Source organism: Aethalodelphis obliquidens, unplaced genomic scaffold (assembly GCF_003676395.1).
Source record: "Aethalodelphis obliquidens isolate GAN/ISIS:26980383/991018 unplaced genomic scaffold, ASM367639v1 scaffold4, whole genome shotgun sequence".
NCBI classification, from domain to species: Eukaryota; Metazoa; Chordata; class Mammalia; order Artiodactyla; family Delphinidae; genus Aethalodelphis; species Aethalodelphis obliquidens.
In genome coordinates this window covers 54,895,982-54,921,274 of record NW_020837948.1, presented here as the reverse complement: position 1 = coordinate 54,921,274, position 25,293 = coordinate 54,895,982, and the positions used below count along the sequence as shown (strand labels likewise).

Below are 25,293 nucleotides of genomic sequence, written 5' to 3'. Positions count from 1 at the left end.
TAATAGATCATTTGCATTACAATATGCATCCATCATCCTTCCCTTTTTGCCATTTTAAACTTGACAATTACCTGAAGCAAAAGGACTTTTCTAATTTCACAGTTTTATCTCAAATGCACCTAATTTTAGCAACTAAATTTGTATTAATTTATCACTTGCTACAGTAATTTCCTTCTTTGCACTTGTTGAAATAGAGGTTATTGTTCTATATACAAAATTTCCTTGTGTGCTTTTACGTATTTGGGTAAGTTTCTGAACTCTGCTTCAGACTTCTTAGTTGTTCTCTAGGCTATTTACTCTTACGTTGTACATTTTTCTAAACTAATGTTTTCATTATTTTAAAGTCAATGTGTTCTGGGGGGGTTGGTGGTGGTAGGATGAATTGGGAGACTGGGATTGACATATGTACACTAATATGCATAAAATGGATAAGTAATAAGAACCTGCTGGATAAAAAATAAATATATTAAATTAAAAAAATTTTTAAAGTCAATGTGTTCTCACTGTAAAGAAAGTTTGGAAAATACAGTAAAACATAATGAATAAAATAAAAGCAAGACCTAACTCTACCATCAACAGATAACTACTATTAACATTTCTATTTTCCTCCAGTTTCTCTAATGCCTATTCGTTTTTATACACAGTTTTCACGCTGAATTTTGAAGTCTCTAAAGTACATTTCCACTGTCATATATAAACATTAAGTGTTTGTCCTTGTTAAATGTTGCAAAGATATTATTAGAAACTGTAAGGCATGTTTGGATATAAGGGTAAAGTTCACTTTGAACACACACACACACACACACACACTAATGCAGGGTCAGTATCGGACCCTTCTGTAAATGTCATATTTTGTTCAGATACATATCCACTGGGTGTATATCACACAGGAGGTCACACTTTAGGCTGCAGTTCTTCCAAGAACTGCAAGCCTCCTCGTTCAGTAATCTTGTATCCTCGGCCTTTGACAAATATTTGGGCATTGGATGGAATTCTTAGGGGTCTGGCCTAGCGACTTAAGGAAGTAATGATACACGATCCCAGGCAAGGGAGAAATCAGGGTCGGGGACCCGCGAGGGGAAAAGAAGGGCCGGGCACAGGGAGGTCTGAAACCTGAGCGAGTGGAATTATTATTATTATTATTATTATTATTTTACTTCTGGATGGTTTCACCCATTTTGGCAGAACAATCTCGATCACCTCCTTCGCACGCAGGTTCCCAAGCAGCGACAGGCCGGGATCAAGGGCTGGTGGGCGTGTTCCCCGCCCGAGGCCCGCGTTGGACCGCACCGGGGGTGGGGAAACCCACCCCGCGGGAGCAGCGGGTATAAAGAGCCCGGCTGCTGCCGCCGTGCAGCTCCGGGCTTCTCAGGGGGAAACGCTCGCCTCGCCGGTCCTCATCCGTGTTAAGTACCGTCCGTCCGGGACACCACGAAGATGGCACCAGTCGGGGGCAAAAAGGCCAAAAAGGTGAGTCTGCAGGGGACCCAAGGGCGCTGTCCATCCCGGCCAAAGCTCCGAGTTTCGAACCACAAACCAGCCCCGCATCGCATCTCAGCCGCGGGGAGCGCAGAGGAGCCCTTAGAGCCTGACTGTGACCAGAAGGCCCCCCAGGACTTCTGCTGCAGGACCCCAAGGCGCCTCTGAGTCCGCACTCCTGCCCCCCTGACCAGAGCGCCCTCTAGAACTATGTGACCCCCAACTCCAGAGCGCCCCCAAAGCGCTGAGACTCCCAACGTCTTGAGCACTCCCCCGTGATGCGGCTCCTAGACCCACAGGTGCGACTTCCCTCCCCCACGGCGGTGGGACTCGGGGTCGCCCTGCTGCGTGCCCCGGGCTCCTCTGGGGTCTGTGCCCGTGCCACCGCGCTCGCCCCTTGACGCCCCGCGCTTGCAGGGCAGGGAGGCGCGCGCCCGGGCTCCCACCGTTTCCCGCCCGCGCACTCACAGGCGCCTAGGGTCTCAGGGCCCCTACCTTGCAGGGTTCTCGCTGCACCCACCAGCCCGCCCCGCCGCAGCCCTAAGGCTCTGGCGTTGTTTGGATGATGTAAGTTTTCATCCCGCAGTTTGGTTTCAGCGATCACAGAACAGGGCACCGTGCGGGCCTCGAAAAGACAGTTTCAGAAAAATTAAGCACAATGGCCGTAAGATATTGAGGAAGGACCGTTAATAAGTTTTAAAAATAAAAACCCAGTAACAAGCCCGCCCTTCCCTGGGGACGAGTGTTTCAGTCCAGACTGTGGGCCTTTGTCTAGTTACTGGGTGTGAGGGGGGGGACGGTGCGGGGGGCGGAGATGGATGGATGGATGGATGGATGGATGCACTGAGAGTAGGACTATGGTTAGGAGTGGGAAGAGAAGGACGGAGGGAGTAGGGAATATGCTTGCCCCTTGGGTGTCAAAGCACCCAACTCCATGCCTGGCAGACAGAGGCCCAGGGAATGGCAGCGAAGGAGACAGGGCCAGGCCAACTGTACTCCTGCAGCTGTAAGGACTGTGGGGGCAGGTCCACCTCCCAAATTCATTGCCAGCCATCCCTTTAGAAATGGGCTGTACCTAGTTTCTAAAGGGGTGACCCCGCCTCAAATTAAAAAGACCTCCACACAAGGAAAAACATTAATTCAATTAATTTTTTTAAATGCCATGCAGTCCCAGGATTTAAGATGCTGAGATGACAATCGCTTATAGGCTGTCACCTGTTCAGTTAGGTGGAGAATTTTGCCAATCCATATATCTACTAAAGGAATAGCTGATGTAGTCTGGAAAGGACGATTCCCATAGAGATTTAAATTTTTTCTTGGTTTGGCCCGATTTACGTTGCCATAAATCCTAATCCACTACCCCAGACTCAAACTCACAAAATGAAACATTTTAAAGGATTATTTTAGCAACAGATGGACATAAGATGGGAAGAAAAAAAAAGTTTCTTTGGTAACCTTGTTTCCATGCCTATGTCACTGTTAAAATATGGACAATAATACTTCTATACTTCTGATTAAAATTAAAACGTACGTTACAAAACTAACACATGTTCATTGTAAACAACTAGGAAAACCACTAAGAACAGTGTCTACTACATTTTGATGTATATTCTGCTAGTTTATTGTCTAGGCAAATATGTACTTTTTAAACAAAAATTCTGATATTACACATATTGCTTTGCAACACTTTTTCACAAACAATATCTTGAGCATTTTCTCAGAGCACATTCCATTAAAAAAAAAAAGCCACTTAGCTTAGGAACAAGAAAGTCTGAAGCTCAGGTAATTTAAAAATGCAGTAGAATCTAAGAGAGTGTTCTTCCTGATGTAATTGTTCAATAAACTAATGTACAGCATGGTAATTGAATCACCGCTAGCCACTCTGCCACCAAATATCAGATTCTTAGCTATGCTGTGCATTTAAGTGTTGTGCTACTAAAGTTTGAAAACACACACAAGAGTCCAATGAGAGTTGCTAGGTGATTGAATAAAATATCATGAATTACGTCACCCAAATGAAAATTAGTAGCCAGTCATATCTCATTTATTTGACTGTTGTTCATGTTTTTATACAACTGCACCGACTAGCAATATATCTATTTTTCTTGTTAATTGGGTCATAACGATCAAAGTTGTAGTTTTAAAATGTGACTTTTTTTTGGAATTTTATTTTATTTTTTTATACAGCAGGTTCTTATTAGTTATCTGTTTTATACATATTAGTGTATATGTGTCAATCTAAAATGTGACATTTAGACACATTGTAATCATGACAGGTATTTGGATTTCAAAATTACATGTGATCAATTCTATATTTTTGTATCTGTTATCTCATGGACTTGTACACTTGACATTTTTTCTATGTGGAAGGGCTATTCAAGAATATATAGCATAGTCCTATTTCACTGCTTTAAGGTAGAAATGTCAGATGTTTCTTTTCTCTGAGCACCAGTTTCAAAATGGTGTGGAAGAGAGGCAGAAGTTGGTGAGGACCTAAGACAGAAAAGCCTACGAATGTCTCTCACAGAATTTGTAACCCTTGTTATATCAGCATTTGTTCTGTCAACCATTATTAGTAATAAATGGAACACAACAGGTAAGTACATTCCAAGTGATTACTTTACACGGCCTTTTCAGGGCTATCCCCCCCTCCCCACCCCCATTTAAAATCAAATCTAGATACCATTTAAGGATAAAAGAATCAGGAGGCCATATACACTGCACCTGGAAGACCGTGTATAAATTACTCAGAGACTCTGGACCTTAATTCTTCATTTGTAAAATCAGAGTGACCTAAATTGAATTAGGGTACCTTTTATTTTTAAAGGTTATGAGTTTTTGAAATTAAAAAAAAAAAATGGTTACACTAGAAAATTACTTTCTAAGTCACAAAGCCCTTTAAAAATATTAAGTTTAAAATTTCTCTATTAACACCAGGGTAATTATTGCATAGTACTGTAAATGGAATAGGTATGGAGGTTGGATTAGAAATTAGTTTACAAATATTTTATTTACCTGTCTCTTTCCTGTTCCCTCACTTGTAGAGAGCGAGCTGTGCATACTCGTAACTTCCTGGACAGCATAATGCAGCTGCTATTATGGAAACTGAATTTTAACACCAGAGACAGAAGTCTTTAATTGATTTGGCCCTCTTTGTGGTAGTATCTCCTTCCTTCTGTCTTCACCAAATATCTTTTGACTTTTCAGTCTCAAAATGCCTTAATAGCATTGTATGCCACTTCAACTTTATAAAATACAATCCTCTCTTTAGTTTATTGATAGAATAAGAAGGAAGACTAACAATCACCATTTTAAGAAGGTGTGCTTAAGTATTTATTTACAACAAAACCTTTTCATCTAATGAGGCTTTACAACAAAACCTTTTCATCTAATCCCTCTGAAGATGTTTATTCAAACATAACATCCTCCCACAATATTCTTCAAATACTCTTTAATGTGTTCGGAAAGACCCCATCCCTGTCACATACACATGGATACACAAACTTTCAATATATTAGCATTCTGGTGATTCTCAATATAGTCACAAATTTCTGTATAAAATAGATATTTTCTGAGAATTCTAAAGAAATCATACTTCTCAAGAATATGATAGCAAAAGTTCTAAAGGTAGAAAATTGTCTTAAAAATTCAAGTAACACCTTTTCTTCCTCCTCTTCTGTAATTTTAGGGCATCCTAGAACGGTTAAACTCTGGAGAGGTCATGATTGGAGATGGAGGTTTTGTCTTTGCACTGGAGAAGAGGGGCTATGTGAAGGCAGGACCTTGGACCCCAGAAGCTGCTGTGGAACACCCAGAAGCAGGTTGGTGCACAGCTATATTCTAAGCTCTCATAAAAGACCACTATGTTGGCCCAAGTCTAGAAGCATGCCATCAAACAGATACATTCATGCCGTGGTATCCAAATATTTATTATTGCCTGCGGGGCACTGTGCTAGGTACATAAGTACAGGTTTGCCTGTTGGGTAAGTACCAATGGCCCGTTGCTGTCATCTATATCTACCTTTTTTTTTTTTTTTTTTTTGCGGTACGCGTTCCTCTCACTGCTGTGGCCTCTCCCGTTGCGGAGCACAGGCTCCGGACCGCCATGGCTCACGGGCCCAGCCGCTCCACGGCATGTGGGATCTTCCCAGACCGGGGCACGAACCCGTGTCCCCTGCATCAGCAGGCGGACTCTCAACCACTGCGCCACCAGGGAAGCCCTATATCTACCTCTTGTTCGCTGATCCTCACTCTAGATGAGTCTAGAACCTGGCTCACTGCCTTTCTCTGCCCCTCACTTCTTCAACACTCTAGTTGACTTCAACATCCATACATGTGATCCATCCAGCACTCTTCCTGTTAGTGCCTTGATCTCCTCCTCATCTCCAGCAAACTTTTCCTCCATTCCCACCTTAGCAACCCTCTCCTAGACCTCACCATCGCCAATAGCTGTCCACCTCTGAAATCTCAAGGACAAATACCACATTCTCTGACCACCCCCTCCTATCTTTTCTGCTCACTTTCTCTAGTGCTCCTATTCTTCAATCTCATCACGACTCTGGCTCTACCATTTTAGTGTGTTTTAGCCATTCTCCCCCACAAGTCCACTTTCCCTCCTTAACCCACTGTAAGTTGCATGATACAGCATCAATCATCATCTTGCAGATAAGCCCTCTTCCATTATCTATCTGCCAACTAGTCACATTCATTGTATACGAGCACCACCCTGTTCAACTACCTACCTAACCTGCACCTGCACCCACAAACCTGATTCTCACTTTACTTTTTTGACCACAAATCTTTTATGGACAGGAGAGGAGGTAGGATGCAATCTGAAGGGGATAAATGCTGTCCCTTAGGGCCTCCGTATCAGCCTTAAGGAATAGCGAAGATTTAATCTTTAAAAGGGAGGAATGGGTCACTTTTGCAGGTCCATGGACTTCTGAGGGATGTAGGTTTTCAAGGCTAATGGGTTAATCCACCCATATGTCTTTATTCCAGATCTGAGGGTCCCATTTCTTCCTAATCAGACCCTAACTTTTGGCAATAAAATGCTTTCCCAGTTGAGAACTCTGCTCCCTATGTAATTTAGTCCCGGGCCAGAGCCTCAGTTTTTCTGTTCTCTAGCAACAGGAACTGAGTCTCTTTCCATACCACCCAGAAGATCCTCAGACTCTCACACATTGCCTGAAATCGGTGATGACTCACCTGTAGCCTTTCATTGTCTTTCTCCAGTATTTGGTGGTACCCAACAATAACCATCTAGCTCTGGAGTCCTTACAGTTCCTACTTCCCCTGGACCTCTCAAACATCTGACATAGTGCACCGACTAGTGCATTCCCTTCCAAGGGTATCTCATCCTAATTCACTACAGGTTGAGGTTTTAATAGTTGTACCCCTAGAGCATGCTGGGAGCTCCATCACCTGTGATGTGTGGGTGCTCATTACTAGCTAGTCAGAAGGAGATCTGACTCTAAAATGATGCCTTCAGAGTTATTTCCCATGACTAGTTCTGGCTTCAACTCTTGCAGGTCAGACCACTCAGAAAACACATTATGAAGTAGAGAGTTGTGCTCAGGGGTTCTACTCTTGGGAGTGAACTAAGGGAGTGAGGGAAGCAGGACTGGGCAAAGGGAGGACCTGGAACTAAGCCGTGAAGAGTTGTAACAGAGACCCCAGCCAATCTCTCAGGGAGCTCTGGAATTGCACAGACCCCTCAGAGTTGTCCCAGGTTGAGGCAAGGCGGCTAGGTCTTTGTGTTTTCCCCCTACTAACAGACCAAGCCCTGCACACGAGCCGTCAGCGCTCCCCTCCTCCAGGAGAGGGCTGAATCCTGGGCAAAGGCGTGCCCTTTGGCCTAGGGCACTTCCTAGGAAGGGTCTCAGCCAGGAGCCGTCAGCAACCAACACTTTGGAAGAATTTAAATCTTTCAGAGGAAACCAGAGTTCTTGTGAATATTGTATAAGATAATAAACAGATGTTTTTTACGTTAAAGAAGAGCGTATTCCAATAAACTCAGTGACGAAGGATGGAAATTAACCAAGAACATAAACTGAGAAACAGTACAGTTTTGAGATCCAGTACAGACTCTGGATCCAGACGAACTGGCTCAGATCCTGACACAGCCACTAGGCTGTGCGGCCTTGGGGAAATTACTTAGCTAAGAAAACCGAGATAATATTGACATCTACCTCATAAAGTTGTTATGAGGATTAAATAAATGATATGTGCAGTGTTCAAAAGAGTGCCTGGCTCATGTTAAACACTACAACTATTCGCTCTTGTTAGTAACTTGAGTGAGTTGCTTCCTCTCTTGGTAATATTCTTGGTTGTATTAACCTATTACTGCTAGAGAAGTACAGAAGTGTGTTCAAATCACACTGTCCCAAAAAAATATCCAAAATCGAAGAGCCATAGTCACACTATGAAACCCAGCAAATGCACGCAACTTTTATATTCCTAAATAAACGTAGAAATAATACTGTGTTCTACCCTTAAAAAAAATGCAATTAGTAAGCTTTGGAAGCTAAGCCAATAAGAGTTCTCAAATTTTAGTTTCACCAGCGGAGTTTATTAAAAATAATAAATTCCCAGACCCCACTTATAGATTTGGTTTCATTAGGTTTGTGACGGGTCCAGGAACCTGCATATTTATAATACTTGTCTCCAAACGATGGCAAGGTAAACCCCACTTTCAGAAGCATTGTGTCGAAGGGATGTAAGGAACACAATGGCATAATTAAGACCTGAGAGTGAGAATTTCTAATATATCTATGGTTTGTTTCTTAAGGTCTGCTTGCTGGGTTAAACTCAGAATGAAATATTTCTTGGGCCAAACTGACATTAACAATAAACTACCTTTGCCCAAACTTTGCCATGGAAACAAAATAAGACTGTTGTTTAAACTGCAAATTTCAATTTTGTTAGTCACGTTTACTTTTTTAAAGTCACACATTAGAGGAGCTCAAGAGGAACTGCTCTGATACTGATTTTCTTTGATTTTATTAATGCAGAAACAGCACATTTGATCTCTTGGCCATTTGTGTCTTGAATATTTACATGTATTGAGCATTTGCTCTACTTTTTCTTCTGCGAGCTCCTTGCTTTCCAAGAATTAATGAAAACTCCATGATACTGAGTCATCAGATTTAATCCTTTCTGCTACAGCCTGAAATCCCCTATATTCAACTCTGCCAGTGCCTAGTTCAAACTCTGTCAAACACAGTGGACTACAGGACGCATCAGAAAAGACAAATCTGCTTGTAACTTATCTTCAAAGAACCATTTCATACGACCTTGGATGTATTTAACCTTTTCTGGGGTGGGGGGTGGTGAAATGTGTTTAAAACATTCATGCTCTAAATGAGAGCGGTGGTCATTGTCATGCTACTTTATGCAAATGAATTTGTTTTTGCAGGTGCTTTTCTAATTTTGACTGGGTAATAACTAGAATTCATATAGACCCTGAAAAGTTTCCCTGTAGACTGGATGGCACCCAAAACACTTTTGTAGGAGTGGTGCCTGGACTTGACTTTTTAGTGCTGGAAGCAGTGAGAAAGGGAAGGTTATGCTACAAGTCTGCAATTCCTTATCCAAGCCCTTTTGGGGCCAAATGCATCTTAGAATCCAGAATTTGTGGGAATTTTAGAAAGTTAATACGTTACATATGCTACATATTGCATAACGCTTTTATTAGGGTCTGAAGTGCTCCCCTACGCCCCATTAAACACATGAATACTCTTTTTGCATCAAAATATATGGCTACCCACACTGAATAGGATACAATTATAAATATCCTCACATTAGTTCAGGTGACATTTTGCTGCCAAATGATTTTACTGCAAATTTATTGTCCCACTGAAGAAATACTGCAAATTTTTATCTGACCTTTTAGAGTTTGCTGTGGAATTTCAAAGACTTGCATTTCTCAAGTAAGTGTACAAGGTAATATCTATATTCTGTACATATATGTCTGGGTCATATGTTTTATACATATACACACACACATAAGTTGGTAATATTTAGCTTCTGTGATGCTAAAATAAAACTAGTATATGAAGAGCGTAAAGCCATAAAATGAATATAATTAATTAGCAGAAGTTGTATCATTGTCATGTGAACTGGTCATACCCTATTGTCGGTTAGAGGATGAAAACTCATCGTTTTATGATGAGAGGAAACAGAAAATAGAAATTGAAAGGATATTCAGAAATTACCAGACTAACTCTCCTACTAAAATTTATGCCAAAAGTTGTGGTTCTTGCACTCAGTGGAATCAGCTTTGAATCAGTTTCCCTGGGTCTGGAGGGGTTTGAGGAATCTGAATTTTTAATTGTCCCCAAGTGAGTCTAGTAGGGTCACACTTTGAAAAGCATGGCATTTTTAAGAAGCATGATGGAATAATCAAATCAAATCAAATCTATTAAGAGTGAAAAGTTTGTCTTCACCTTTCTGACTCACTGCCCTCTGAAAAAATCTGATAAAAGATTATAGACCCTATGAGCACTATACAATGTACATACATGTAAACGATTTGCACACCATTCCAGGGTTTTTGCTTGTTTTTTTTTTTTTTTTTTTTTTTTTTTTACAGCCTCTGGAAATCCATCAAAGGGCCAGCTGGGTGGACTTCTTATTCATAAACCATTCTGTCCCAGATACCAAGTCTGTAGTCCCTTCTCCCTTGCTCCAACCTCAGCACTCTGTGTTTATCTGATTGACTGTATATAAGGTTTTTCAGTTGATTCTGCTGCTAATTAAAACAACTTCGAAACCCCCTAATTTAGGCATGCTTTTAAGTTCCCACTGAGAACGAAAGGTTCCATGATTTTAAAAGCAGAGATTTGGCTTCAAGCTTAGAAATCCATTCTCTGAAATTCAAAAGCGGTTTTGGCCTCACCTTTTTGTCCATTTATAAACAAAAACTGAGCTTCCTATGTTCTTGGCACTCTACTAGGCATCTGGGTTGCAAAGATGCCAAACTAATCTCCAGTCTTAGCCTCTGAAGGGCTAAGAACACCAGTGTCCTAATAATTTCCTAGTGTCTAATGTAGTTGTTCCCAGACCGGCAGACTTCATAGGTCTCTGAAATTTCAAAATAAATTTTAGGGTTCGATATACGACTGTTGGTTTCTTACTCTGTCCAGTCATTTCTCCTGACAAAAACAAAACACCATCTAAGTCTCAATATCATTTTATAGAAGAAACATCCTCCTGCTCTCTTAGAATGGTGATTCTCAACAAAACTGAAAATAAGAATCAGCTGGGAAAACTTTAAAAAAAATTGCTTGTGCCTTACCCCAAACCAATTAAATTAGAATATATGTGGATCTGACACTAACCTTCATAATTTTTGAAAAGCTTGCAGGATATCTAATGGGCAACCAAGGTTTAGGACCACTATTTTAGAGCAAAGGATAACTCTTTAATTTGCATACATTTGATTATATGGGGAAAAAAAAAAAAGAAACCTCCCACCATATTTCCTCCAGACAATGAAAGCTTCGCCACGTGGTATTCACCCATGAACCTAGATTGCGAACATTTCTCCGACACTTATTCCACTCTACTACCAGAATTATCTTTCAGAAACACTGAGTTGGGCTTCCCTGGTGGTGCAGTGGTTGAGAATCCGCCTGCCAATGCAGGGGACACGGGTTTGATCCCCGATCTGGGAGGATCCCACATGCCGTGGAGCAACTAAGCCCGTGCACCACAACTGCTGAGCCTGTGCTCTGGAGCCTGTGAGCCATAACTACTGAGCCCACATGCCACAACTACTGAAGTCTGCATGCCTAGAGCCCATGCTCTGCAACAAGAGAAGCCACTGCAGTGAGAAGCCCGTGCACCACAGCGAAGAGTAGCCCCTGTTCGCCGCAAGTAGAGAAAGCCCGCGCGCAGCAACAAAGACCCAATGCAGCCAAAAATACATAAATAAAATAAATTAAAAAAACAAAACAAAAACACTGATACCTGTGGTCTGGCACCTAGACTCCTTGGGATGATGTGCTAGGCTGTTTTACACTCTGACAGCCCACCTTTCCAAGTGCATCTCCCACCACTTCTCCAGCATATCCTCAACTCTGGCCACTCAGACTGCTTGTCACTCCCCCAAATGCCAAGACTTTTCTTGCCTCCTTCTCTTTGCTCGCGCTGTTCCCTCTCTAGGGAATGTCCTTCCCCATCTTCTCTGCCTGGCAAAAGCACTGAGATGATTCTTCCTCTGTGGGACCTCCCTCTTCCCTTCACCCCACATCCATGGCAGAGATAATCTCTTTCTCCTGGCAAGAGACTCCAGATCCACCCCTCATTTGCCCCCAGGATGAGCAAATGCCAGGCAACCAGGAATTTAAGCAGCTATTTTCATAGTTGTTTATCTGAGCGCCTTTTGAAAGCATCACAGACTAATAAACTGTTAACAATGAATACCTTTCCCTCATTCAATCTCCCAGTTCGCCAGCTTCATCGAGAATTCCTCAGAGCTGGATCGAATGTCATGCAGACCTTCACCTTCTACGCCAGTGAAGACAAGCTGGAGAACAGGGGAAACTATGTTGCAGAGAAAATATCCGTGAGTAACACCACACATGGCGCTCTTAGAAGGACACGGTAGACACGCGTGTCATTACCAAAGCTCTCAGAGAAAAGTGTTGAGCCTCTTTAGAGTTCTGTTTTGTTTTAAACAATACAGAAACGAGATATGTGTAAATAATATTCTTAGGTTTTAGCTAGCGTCCCTCAAATTAACAGAAAGGCATTTAATGAAGCAGATCAAAGAAGTATTTAACTATTAATGATTCTCTCAGTCTCTTGACTAAGTTGCTGAAGGAGTATCCTTACAAACTCTTACATCTTCTTTAAAAATTAATTTTATTTATTGATTGATTTATTTTATTTTTGGCTGCGTTGGGTCTTCGTTGCTGCCCACGGGCTTTCTCTAGTAGCGGCGAGCATGGGCTACTCTTTGTTGCAGTGCGCGGGCTTCTCATTGCGGTGGCTTCTCTTTGTTGAGGAGCACGGGCTTTAGGCGCGCGGACTTCAGTAGTTGTGACACGCAAGCTCAGTAGCTGTGGGTCGTGGGCTTAGTTGCTCCGCGGCATGTGGGATCTTCCCGGACCAGGGCTCGAACCCGTGTCCCCTGCATTGGCAAGCGGATTCTTAACTATTGAGCCACCAGGGAAGTCCAAAACTCTTACATCTTTACAATTTGTTAATGTGATACAGTATAGGAGAAAGGTCATATGTGCCAGGAGTCAGTGAACCTAGAATCTTCCAGGCTCAGCTACAATCAACTGCGTGAAGTTGGGCAAACCATTTACTTATCCCAACAAATCAGCAATTTCTTCATCTCTAAAATGAAAAAGGCATTCTAAAATTACATGAGTCTGTGTGATCTATAGTACTGGGGTTTTTTGAGGACAAACATCAATTTATATTGTCTAAAAAATTAGAAAAGACCTGACTTGTGATACATGTATCTGTGGAAAAAATATATAATGACAAAAAGTCATGAATTCTGTAGTAATTTAAATTGAATTTTATTCTTATTAATGATAAAAGCAAATCATTATCATCATCACCACTATTTGCTAGGTATTCTTCTAAGTGCAGCTTAGGCATTGGAAGATACCAGATCCTTTTATGTAAGGACTTTTACCCTCTCACAGATCTTGGGTATAATATCCTAAATACCATCATTAGATTTTTTTCTTAATCACTGTTATTGGCAATGTTGTTACTGCAAATTGCTCAACTCCATAAAGCACTGAACTATTCCATCACTGTCGTTTTCTGGAATAAAATCACTATCATAACATACAACTGAGATTTGGACGTTGAATAACAATTTTGCTTCAATTTCACATGAAAATGTAGACGTATCATAAATTCATCCATTTTAGGGGCAGAAAGTCAATGAAGCTGCTTGTGATATTGCCCGGCAAGTAGCTGATGAGGGAGACGCCTTGGTGGCAGGAGGCGTAAGCCAGACACCTTCGTACCTTAGCTGCAAGAGGGAAACTGAAGTCAAAAAAGTCTTCCAGCAACAGTTAGAGGTCTTCATGAAGAAGAACGTGGACTTTTTGATCGCAGAGGTAAACATATACGATCTAAGATGAGACGAGTACACTTAGGACATTTTCTCTGCCTTTTACTCTCATGAGGACCATGTGGGGTTAGGCACCAGTCATGACTAGTAGCTGTAATATTTAGTTTTGAAATGTTTTTCCAATTTAGGGCTTCAACTAAATGTGATTCAGTTAATGTAACATAGTGTTCTTCAAACCTGTGGGCTGTAAGTCGCTGAAATCACCTTTCTATTCTGTTTTAAAGATGTTAATGGGTCACAACTCAGAGTTTGAAAAACACCCATCTGAGGATAATTAATACACAGTAGGATAAGTTTTCAAATTATTTGGGAAGAAACAAGATTAAAAGTATCTTGACTTTAACTTATTTCAGTATTTTGAACACGTTGAAGAGGCTGTATGGGCAGTTGAAGCCTTGAAAGCATCTGGAAAACCAGTGGCAGCGACCATGTGCATCGGCCCAGAGGGAGATTTACACGGTGTGGCCCCTGGCGAATGTGCCGTGCGCCTGGTGAAAGCAGGTGATGATGCGTTCTGACCAGTTTGCAATGAGTGTGTCTATTTTTTAAATTTATTTATTTATTTTCATATTTATTTTTGTCTGTGTTGGGTCTTCATTTCTGTGCGAGGGCTTTCTCTAGTTGCGGCGAGCAGGGGCCACTCTTCATCGCGGTGCGCGGGCCTCTCACTATCGCGGCCTATCTTGTTGCGGAGCACAGGCTCCAGACACGCAGGCTCAGTAGTTGCTCCGCGGCATGTGGGATCTTCCCGGGCCAGGGCTCGAACCTGTGTTCGGTTCCCTGCATTGGCAGGCAGATCCTCAACCACTGCGCCACCAGGGAAGCCCCTAGTGTGTCTTTTTTTTTTTTTTTTTTTTTTGCGGTACACGGGCCTCTCACCGCTGCGGCCTCTCCCGCTGCGGAGCACAGGCTCCGGATGCGCAGGCCCAGCGGCCATGGCCCACGGGCCCAGCCGCTCCAAGGCGTGCGGGATCCTCCCGGACCGGGGCACGAACCCGCGTCCCCCGCACGGGCAGGCGGACTCGCAACCACTACGCCACCAGGGAAGCCCCCTAGTGTGTCTTTTAAATGACATACAAATGCAGGTCCATCTATGAATCACTATATACTACTTTTGTTACAGGAAAGCCATTAATTTACTTTCTTAGGAATATCTATAATATCATTATTGAGTCCCAAAGAGAAAAAAATGTTAAAAAAAAATACATACACAGACATACCAGCCTTTTGAAATGGGCAATTAGACCTACGCTTAAGGTTTAACACCTGGAAATGAGAAGAATTTTAGTAAATCAAAAGGAACATTAGGAAAAATTATGTTTTATTTTAAATTATCTAAAGTTGAGGTCTTTAGACATTAATAACTTTTAAGTCAGTTGCCCTCTTTGCCGAAGTTTTTCCATTCTCATAAATGACTGGTATGTTTTACTTTTTGTAATTGGTACAATAAATTTTCAAATCCTTTGATGTGACACATGGAGCACCTAATTTACCTTTTCATATCATTTCCATTCCTAATATTGGGTCTCATTTCAATTAGGGAAAATTCACAGACTTTTTTCCAAGCTGCCTCATTTTCAACCTGAGGAATAACACAGTGTCCGTGGAAGAGTCTGACTCACTCTGTGGAACAGAGATTTTGATTGGCTAATTGTTTAATTTCTCATCTTTATCCAACTCTTAATAGTTCATGAAAGTCACTTCATACTTGTCACTAATAATAATTATTTAGGTTTAGGAATGACATTGTAGAATCCTAATTTTTTATTCTACATATTAGAAATGGGGAGAGAAACCAAATTAATATGTTTCAAAAAGATCAGAGGAGGCCCTCATCATCCCAACTGTTAATTGGCAGGGATTCTTGGCCTGCATCTACTCCTTCCCCTGCCGGTCTGTTCAGAGTGAGTGGCCATAGTGCTTGACCTCACTGTACCCTGTTTCTATCCTTCACAGAACTCCCCAGTTATCTCATTAGTTTATGTCTTGAATGTCTGGCTCTCTCATTTGATGGTAAAATCCCAGAGGGCAGAGACTATGTCTGCTTGGCTCAGCACTGAGTACCGTGTGCCCAGCACAGCACCCAGCACATGATAGGTCCTTAGTCAATATCCGTCTCACAAATCTAGTCCATCTTCCAATGTTAGTTCAACTTCCATGTGCCCTGACATAGTCATCCCTACCCCAAATAATCACTTCCTCCTCTCAGCAGCTGTGTCGCACATTTAGTGTGTCCTCAGATGACATTTTCTAATCTGTGAGACTGTTAATAGGGTTCTGCAGTTACACACAGATAGAAAATGCTGTGTTAAGCCACGTTAAGCAGCCTCTTGGCGGCAGAACTTCTCAGAGGCTTTGACGTGTTCGTGTGTGCTGGCAGTCTCCAAGAAGGGACTACAGTAAATACCTACTGCCCAATTTAATTGATCATAGAACTTTGTTTTCATAGAGCAGACCTTGGGAAGCCCTGTGCTAAATTATAAAATCTTTGGTGTCCTTTATTTATATTTCTCTAAAACCCCTTACAAGGACCTTTATACCTAATAGACATCAATAAATAGCCAAGATGTGATGACTTCATTAATGTAATGATATCTAGCAAGGAAAGAGAAACTGTGGCTCCAGGACACCAGGAAGGACGGACGGATGGACGGAAGGAAGGAAGGAAGGAAGGAAGGAAGGAAGGGAGGGAGGGAGGGAGGAAGGGAGGGAGAGAGGGAGGAAGGGAGGAAAAGAAAGGGAAAGAAAGAAAGAAAGAGAAAAGAAGAAAAAGGTAGTCAAGACCCAAGTGACCCTGTTCAGTAAGCTGTTGAATATACCAGTCTGGAACCCAGTGGAAAGGTCAGGGTTAGAGAGAGAAGCTTGGGAGAGGTCTGGATATAGATGGTATTGAGAGCCTGGGGCTGAAAAGGAAGTGTAGATGCAGAAGAGAAGATGGCTCAGTGGGATCCTGGGACACTACAGGACTGAAAGGTTTAGCCTTGAGGAGGGGTCAGCACATAACACTCAAAAAAAAGCAGCCAGAGAGGTAGGGGCAACACTCAGAGAGTGGGGGAAGTTCTCAGAAGCCAAGAGAAGGGGAGTATCGATGAAGGAGAGAGTGCCACGAGGTTGAATGCTGCCAAGACGTTGAGTAAGATGAGAAGAGAGAAGTGACTACTAGACTTGGCAAGATTGAGGTCATCGGTGTCCTTAACAAAAACTGATTCAGAGGAATGACAGGGAGTGAGGCCAGATTGGAACAAAAATGAAGAGCGAACTGCAGGCCCAGGCCAGTGAGGACCGCTAAGATGCCTGCCACTGAACACTGGAGGTCACAGCGTGTAGCATCAGCTCTGCTGCTCCTGGAATCTGGATGTTGGTGCCGCTCTCATTGTGGCCAGAATGAATCTTCCCTTTCCTTGTTCTTGGCATCTCTATATCCCAGCTACAAAATCCTAGGCCATGAGTTCATCAAAAAAGTCCTTTTTGTCGGACAACCCAAGTGTCCAACTAATGAATGGATAAGCAAAATGTGGTATGTACATGCAATGGAATATCATTCAGCCATAAAAAGGAATGAAATTCTGACACATGCTTCAACAGGGATGAGCCTTGAAAACATTGTACTGAGTGAAATAAGCCATTCAGGAAAGGACACATATTATATGATTTCACTTGTACGAAAGTTTCGGAAAAACCGTTTCCTAAATTACACTCTGCTGTTATGCCCAAGAAACTTAATAATATGTTAAATTGCCCTGATAAAAGGAAACATTGATTTATTCCTCAGATGAGTCGTAACCACAGGTGCCATGGGGCAGCTGGGAGTCGTGAAAAATGATCATGCTTTGCAAATATAATGTCAAAGATTGAAAAAATGGCTACTAAAATTTGAAGTTAAAGAACAGTCCAATGATGATTTTTTTACATGACTACTAAAATTTGAAGTTAAAAAAACCTCTAATAATGATTATATTTTTCAAAAAATGATGGACAGCCAAGTATGCATAAACGACACTTCAAATATAGCTGACTCTTCAAAGCACTGTTCGCAGAAAGGGCTTGCTGCCTGTTACTAATCATTCTTGCCCAAGGGTGAGATAAGTTTGCAGCGACCCAGTGCCATACTTCCAATTCACCATTCCAAATAAAAGCTCCCTGAGTGAGAGGAGAGTCGGGCCCATTGGTACCTGGTGAATCCCTAAAGCTCAAATGTTCTTCCCACTTGCAGGAGCTTCCATCGTTGGCGTGAACTGCCATTTTGATCTCACAACTAGCTTACAAACAGTGAAGCTCATGAAAGAAGGCCTGGAGGCCGCGGGACTGAAAGCCCACCTGATGAGTCAGCCCTTGGCCTACCACACTCCCGACTGTGGCAAACAGGGATTTATCGACCTGCCAGAATTCCCCTTCGGTAAGACAGACGTTTTATAAATCATCTCAGGGTCTTTATGTTTGACAAATTCCAAAGAAATCTCTAGCCATAGAGCTTTATCATGTAAAGTAATGGCTGCATATCCCCTCATATCTTGCCCCCAGCTTCTCTCCTTGCAACCCAAAACTTTTAAATTAGACATTAGGAAAAGACAGGACCGGCAAGCAAAAAAGACCTCTGAACTTAAATGTAAAATCAAAGATGAGTCAACACCTAGGTAGACAACCAATTCGTCATACCTGAAGTTGGCAGAAAGGACGCCCTCCTGGGTAGGCTCAGCAAAGATTCTGTTTCTGGTTCCAGCTCTGTTGCTAAGTTGCAGAACCTTAGCAAAATTTCTTAGTTCTCCCAGATCTTAATTTCCTCATCAGAAAAAATAAGTCGTTTAGACCAGGTTATTGCCGAGATACTTTTCTCCTATTCTGAATGTTGCTTAGATATTCTAGCAATATCTGAGTTTGCGGGGCAGAGGGAAGTTACCATCATTGGGTTACTGTGTAACAGATTTGAATGAAGAGACCAAGCAGATGAAGGGGGTAATACTTGCAGTCTGGGAAGAGGGATAAAGCTTGTGTGGGAAGTGGGGGTGAGTCTACCTGGAGAATCAAGCCACGGGTGAGCGGGGCCAGACCCCGACCAGCCTCCTATTTCATTCTAAGGTCCTTACCCATATTCTAGAGGGACCCTGGAAAATAATCAGTCTAGAAGAACCATAGAAGAAGAACGGCAAGGCATTTGTGGTATTTATTGCTGTAGAACAAATTATTGCAAAATTTAGTGGCTTTAAACAACAAATATTTATTATATCTCAGGTTGCTGTGGGTCGTGAATTTGGGAGCAGCTTAGCTCAGAGTCTCTTAATACGTTGCAGTCCAGACTCTAGCAAGGGTTATAGTCATCTGAAGGCCTGATGGGAGCTGGGGGATCTACTTGCAGGCTCTCTCGGTTGGCTGTTGGGAGTCAGGGTCAGTTTTTTTCTGTCTGTGGACTGGAGGCCTCAGCTCCTTAGCTCATGGCCTTTCCACTGTGGTATCTGAGTGTTCTCACAACACGGCAACTGGGCTGAACGTTCCAGGAGAGAACAAGGCAGAAAACATAATGTCTCTTATGACCTAGCCTCAGAAGTCACAAACCATCCCTTCTGCCATATTCTATTGGTCTCACAGACCAACCTGACATAATACAGGAGGGTCCACACAAGGGTGAGAACATCAGAAGGCAGAGATCATTGGGAATCATCTTGAAGTCCGGCTGTCACAGTATTTACAATTGGATATGTCAATGCAAAATAGCTAATAGTTTTTAAGAGTTAGGAACTAAATATTGACAACTTATCTAACTCATTTATTGAAAATTACACATTTATTATAGCTGTTTGTTTTGAATATCTATTTTTAATTTAAGCAGAGTGTCATTTATTACAGGACTGGAGCCCAGAGTGGCAACCAGATGGGATATTCAAAAATACGCCAGAGAGGCCTACAACCTGGGGGTCAGGTACATAGGTGGGTGCTGTGGATTTGAGCCCTACCACATCAGGGCGATTGCAGAGGAGCTGGCCCCGGAAAGGGGATTTTTGCCACCAGCTTCAGAAAAACATGGCAGCTGGGGAAGTGGTTTGGACATGCACACCAAACCCTGGATCAGAGCAAGGTAAGAACCTTAAACTGTATTTGCCAAACCAAACTCATTTAGATTATGAAGATGTCCAAATGAGGTCATTACCCAAACTGCAGCCTATTTGCTGTGTAATGGTAAAGAATCAGTTATCCTCTTTAAATTCTCTCATAGAGATGTTTATAACGTAGCTTTATGGAGTGATTTTTGGGGAAAGCTTTAAGAATATAGAATATAAATCATGTAAGTTGCAACACAATGTGATTCCACACTCTAGGAAAGCACCAGCCATGTGGTGGACACTAACAGTGAATCAGTTGTTAGGATTTAAGTACAGCAAATATTAATTGCCTGTTCTGTGCCAAGCACGAACCTTAGAGCTGGGAAGACAGTGGTGAATGAGATAAAACATGTCTTTACCCACAGAGTTTACATTCCAGTGGGGAACAGGAACAATAAACAAACAGAGTTTCACATCAGGCTATGTGCAGGGCACTAGGAATATAGAAATGAAAGGCTGTGGTCCCTGGCTAAGAGAATCTCGCGGTCTACTGGGGAAAATGGAGAAGAAAGGTGATGTAGTTAACTGCTTGAGTAGAGGCATGGATAAAAAAGTAACAATGAAGAGAAGAGAATAACTATCGCTACCTAATAGATACTTTAGAAGAAGGGACGTTGGGGCTGGATTTTGAAGAGCTGAGTAGGCTTCCACGGGATAAAGAAGGGGGTGGAGGATGCACCCCAAGCAGAGGGAGCAGTTTCCCTCTGTTCAGTGAACATTAGTTGAGCACAACTATGTCAGGCACCGTTGTGGTTGCTGAGGGAGCACGTTGGACAAGGCACAGGCCTGTCCCCAAGGAGGTAACAGTCTAGTAGGCAGAGAAATAAACAGCTAAGTTCAAACTGGTATGGTAAGTTAAGGATGAAGATGTGCACAGGTGCTGTGGAGGCTGTACTAATGGCCCACAGGGGGAAAGGTGGGAAGGTTGGTGAAGAATTTCTTACAGAGCTAACACCAGAGCTGAATTTTGAAGGACGAATTAGATGGCCAGACAGGAGAACAGCCTAGAGGGAAGCACTGAGATGTGGCATGAGGACAAGGTGCTGAGACACTAGAAGTTTGAGAATATTGGATTCAGAATTTGGTAAAGACACAGGTCAGGAACAGGAGGTGGCCTTTGTTCATGCTCACGAGGTTGAGATGACCTCATCCCAAGGCAGTGAGGAGCCTGGAGGGTCTCAAGGGGTCCGAGACAAAGTTAGATTTGCAAGTTTTAGTAGCCTCGAGACAGGGAAACCTGTGAGGAAATCTCTGCTGGAAGACAAGGGAAATAGAAAGGAGGCTGGGGCGGGATCCTCAGGGTGAGAGGTGCAGAAGCAACACTGGCTTTGGGGAGAGCAGCAAATGTGGGCTCAGCTGGCTCAGGAAGTAGAATGCCAGAAAGTGAGGATGGAGAGGTAGGGTAATTTGGATAGAAAATGTCCCTTTTCTAAACTCTTAGCTTTTGAACCTATGTGTATGTAAAAAGAAGAAATTCAAAGTAACTTTAGACCTACAGATTCTGAAAGAAAAAGATAAATGTGTTTCAATGGACACACTCTCAAGAGCCCAAAGACAGCTCTACAGGGGTGTCTGAGCTCTGCGACCTAGAGAGGGAAGCTCAGGGAGAAGTCTCCTGCTGTGTGTTTTGTTCCCCCAGGGCCAGGAAGGAATACTGGGAGAATCTTCGGATAGCCTCAGGCAGGCCGTACAACCCTTCTATGTCAAAGCCGGATGCCTGGGGAGTGACCAAAGGAACAGCCGAGCTTATGCAGCAGAAAGAAGCCACGACCGAGCAGCAGCTGAGAGAGCTCTTTGAAAAACAGAAGTTCAGATCTGCATAATGGCCTCAGCAGAACCCATTTTCAGTGACCTCCTCTATGCTTGGAAGTCTATGTTTGGGCCTCAGTTCCTCTATGTTTGGGCCACAGTTCCAAAAATAAGGAAAAGATGGTTAAAAGGCAATGCTTATATGAACCCCAGCCTACATGTAACAAAACAATTACAAATAGTACTTGACAATTTTGAAAAGTATATATTTATAACTTGAAAGCAAAATAAATAAGAAGCGAATATTAAACAGGTTTACTAAGCACCCACCATGTACACGGTATTAAGGAAATCACTGTGGCCAAGGAAAAGTAATTTGGACATTAGTCCCACTTCAAGAAGTTTGCAGGCTAGTAAGGAGGAGGAGATGTGAGCTGTCATAAATGGCTCAGCAACCAGACAGGGACAGACAAAGTGCTATAGGAAAGTGACTTCCAAGCTCTTCTGAAGATGACCCTTCATAAGAAACACAATTTATATTGATATAATGACCCAGTAAAGTACATGTACAACCATTGAAATAAAATGTGATCCATTCTGGTATTTTTTATTCCACTCCTTTCTGTCCTATTTCATTAATAAAATACTATGCCGGTTAAGACCCCTCAAATTGATTTTATGACCCATTAATGAGTTTTGACCCACAGATTGAAAAACACTGCTATGAGACACCAGCTATGGGGACTTTGCTATTCCTTTAAGTTTTTTCTTAGAAAATCAGTCCTATGGGACCTGATCAGTAAATATTCAAAGCTCAGAGTTCCAGAGTTGTTCCCTCACTTTTCTGACCCATTTCTACCACTAAGAAGCATTCAGACCAATGGGGAGGCTGAGAAGAGATGGGTACCCAGGCTCTCTACATCTTTTTCTAGGCTGGATCCACCTCCCTTCAGTAAGGCTGGGGAGCAATGGTCCTGTGTTACTTTGGTAGCTTTAAAAAATATATAATAAAGAAAAAGAGATTCTCCAAACTCTATCTGGGGTTCCTAGATTGAGAATTATATTTTTACCTGGTAGTATCTACTCTGAAAGCTCAAGCCTGAAGATGTAAGAGCATTAGAATAAACGGCTACTCAATGTATTAGGAAAGAGTTCATGTTTCTTTCTAAACATTCATGGATTGGTATAGCTGTTTGGAAATTCTAATCTCTTCAGCTATTAAAATAAAAGGAGCAATGAGACTTACCTTGGATGTATTTGAATCTTATTTCTGTTCTATAATTTGCTAAGTCTTGTATAACCTCAGTTTCTATTTAAAAAGACACAAGCATGCTAGAGTTTTAAAGGACAAGGCAGCAGTATTTAAAGAGAAAAGAAATTTCCAGAATTTCTTTTCAAAGCAGCACGACTCTCAGAGGTTGCATATGGCTGAGGTGAAATAAGAAAAGAGTGAAAGTCACTTTTTTTTTTACCAATTGCTATCTACCATTTTTCATTCTCAAATCAGGTTCAACATTTAATACTTTCATTCATAGGTAATAGATACCTTTATTCAACCTACTACTGTGTAAGATGGATGCCCCTTTAATATTCTTTTCAGAACTTGTATTGCCATACAAAGCACTGTAACCCCTAATTTTTCTTATATCTTTTGATTTTAAAAATGTTTCCCTCAAGAGGAAATATACATACTGAAGGTACACTGGAATGAAACTGTATGTCAACAGTGACTCCTAGTGGCATATTTCATATTTTGAAAATTTTTTTTTGAAATTCATCCCTCCACCAAGTGCATTCATTTTATTTCCAGAAATCGTGTTCATTAAAAGGGAAATTTCATTCAATACCTATAAGCTTCCTTGTGTTAAACAGACATTTCTCACTGGTAAAGATATTTTTATGGAATCAGAGCCAGAGAGACCTTAGAGATCCAGAGTCTAAACTCTCCCTTTTAAGGGTAAGATTCCAAAGGCAGGATGTCAAGTCAGAAAGAATTTCTTATTAGTCCAAGGCTACCAGGAAAGATGGCTTTAGCTTGGATTCTTGGTAGAAGGAGAATGGAACCAGGACAGATGGTTCACAAAACTGGAGTTCATTCTCCTGCCAGGAAATAGAGATCCCTGCATTCCTCAGAGTCGATGTAAACTCATTGAGTAAACTGCTTGCAGTTTATGACCTGATACTTATTCACACCGTAGCAAAGCGCCTTTGAGTAAGGGAGCCAAGCCGATGCAGACCTATAACGGAGACAGAACCGGACAGGAAGGGATCAAAAACTTCAGTTCCCAATTTCTCCAGAGGGGGGCAGCAAAGCACCAGCTGGGAATGCAGGAGGAGTTCTATTTTTCTTTGAACTCAAGCTATTTCATCAGAACAAACTGTAACATTAAACGGCAGAAACAGCTGTAGCTCTCTTTATTTGTTTTGATCAGTTTTTCCCTAAGATACATGGATCTTTGAATCACATCCTGGACAACCCACCCAGCAAGGAAAGCCTTATCTCTCTCCAACCGGATCCTCTTTTTTTCTTCCTCCAGAGATCATTTTCCCCAGTTTTGAGCACAATGGCTGGCTGAGAACATTATACAGACTGTTTTCCCAAACAGCCTCCCTGTTAGTCAGTAACATCCACTCAGCCAGTCTGGAACCTTCCGTGTGTTACGTGCCAGGTAGACAATTCTGATTCTTACACAGTCGAGGAGGAAGGAGTCAATTTGAAGAGAGAAAAATAGAGGAGCCCTGGGAAGTGCTTCAGGAATAGTCTGAGAGTGTGTTAAACCACAGAGTTTGGGATAACCAGGCCCAGTGTTTCTAAACATCTTCAGGAACAAATGAATATTTAGTGTTTGAACAGAAAACGACAGAAAGGCAGCCAAATACAAAGATTTCTCACAGATGGTGACAGAAAGGGCAGGGACATTCGGCCAAAATTGGTGGGAGTGTGGTGACGGAAAGGAAGAGCCAGAAAATGCTTCCAGTTTTCAAGCAGCTGGAGGCTCTGTTGGCCTTGGATAGATGAAAAATTAAGGAGATGGAAAGTGAGAGGGACAGATGCCATAATTTGTGCTGCTGTGAGCTACAGAAATAATGCCAAGCCATTCCAGTACAGCCAAACAGAAGAGGTTAATTTATATGCCACTATATCAAACACACAATCATTTATTTTGTTTGTTTTTTGTTTTTGTTTGGTTTTTTTTTTGTGGTATGCGGGCCTCTCACTGTTGTGGCCTCTCCCGTTGCGGAGCACAGGCTCCGGACGCACAGGCTCAGCGGCCATGGCTCACAGCCCCAGCCGCTCCGCGGCATGTGGGATCCTCCCGGACCGGGGCACGAACCCGTATCCCCTGTATCGGCGGGCGGATTCTCAACCACTGCGCCACCAGGGAAGCCCAAACGCACAATCATTTTATCACATGGTTTGAGCGACAGATTTGTGAACATTCCCTATGTAAATTTTTACATGAAGTACATTTTCAAGGGATATATTTAGAGTACTTTTAACAAAAATTTATTTCCCCAAATGCCTAACATATTTTTAGCAGTCATCACTTATTTGCAAGCTGCTCATGTACCATTTGAAAATGATTCCTGTTTGTTCCTTCAAGCAGGTTCAGTGAGACCTCTATTTGGCCCCATTTTGTGGTTATTTGTTCTAGTTTACTACATGGCCTTGAAAGGAAAAGGCTGAATATCTTTGAAAATAGTTCAAACTTTTCCCCCAATTCAGCCTGGCCATCCTTCCAATTATTTTGACTTAATGAGATTTTACTGTTCTCTGGAAAGGTTAATGTCTCAACGCATGAATTGTGCAGAACACTACATTGCAAAACACTCATGTGATGTAGTAGAAAAAGCAATGAATAA

The 25,293-nt window shown here is 42.2% G+C and overlaps 1 protein-coding gene across 1 annotated transcript; it reads left to right on the top strand.

Moving 5' to 3' along the window:
• Positions 1 to 1,355: 1,355 nt before the first annotated feature.
• Positions 1,356 to 21,503, top strand: LOC113613763 (betaine--homocysteine S-methyltransferase 1). The gene is made up of 8 exons (XM_027094726.1): positions 1,356 to 1,470; positions 5,168 to 5,300; positions 11,931 to 12,049; positions 13,380 to 13,571; positions 13,939 to 14,086; positions 17,799 to 17,981; positions 19,427 to 19,655; positions 21,320 to 21,503. The coding sequence occupies exons 1-8, from the start codon at positions 1,438 to 1,440 to the stop codon at positions 21,501 to 21,503; spliced, it is 1,221 nt and encodes a 406-aa protein (XP_026950527.1). The 5' UTR covers positions 1,356 to 1,437.
• The last annotated feature ends 3,790 nt before the right edge of the window (positions 21,504 to 25,293 follow it).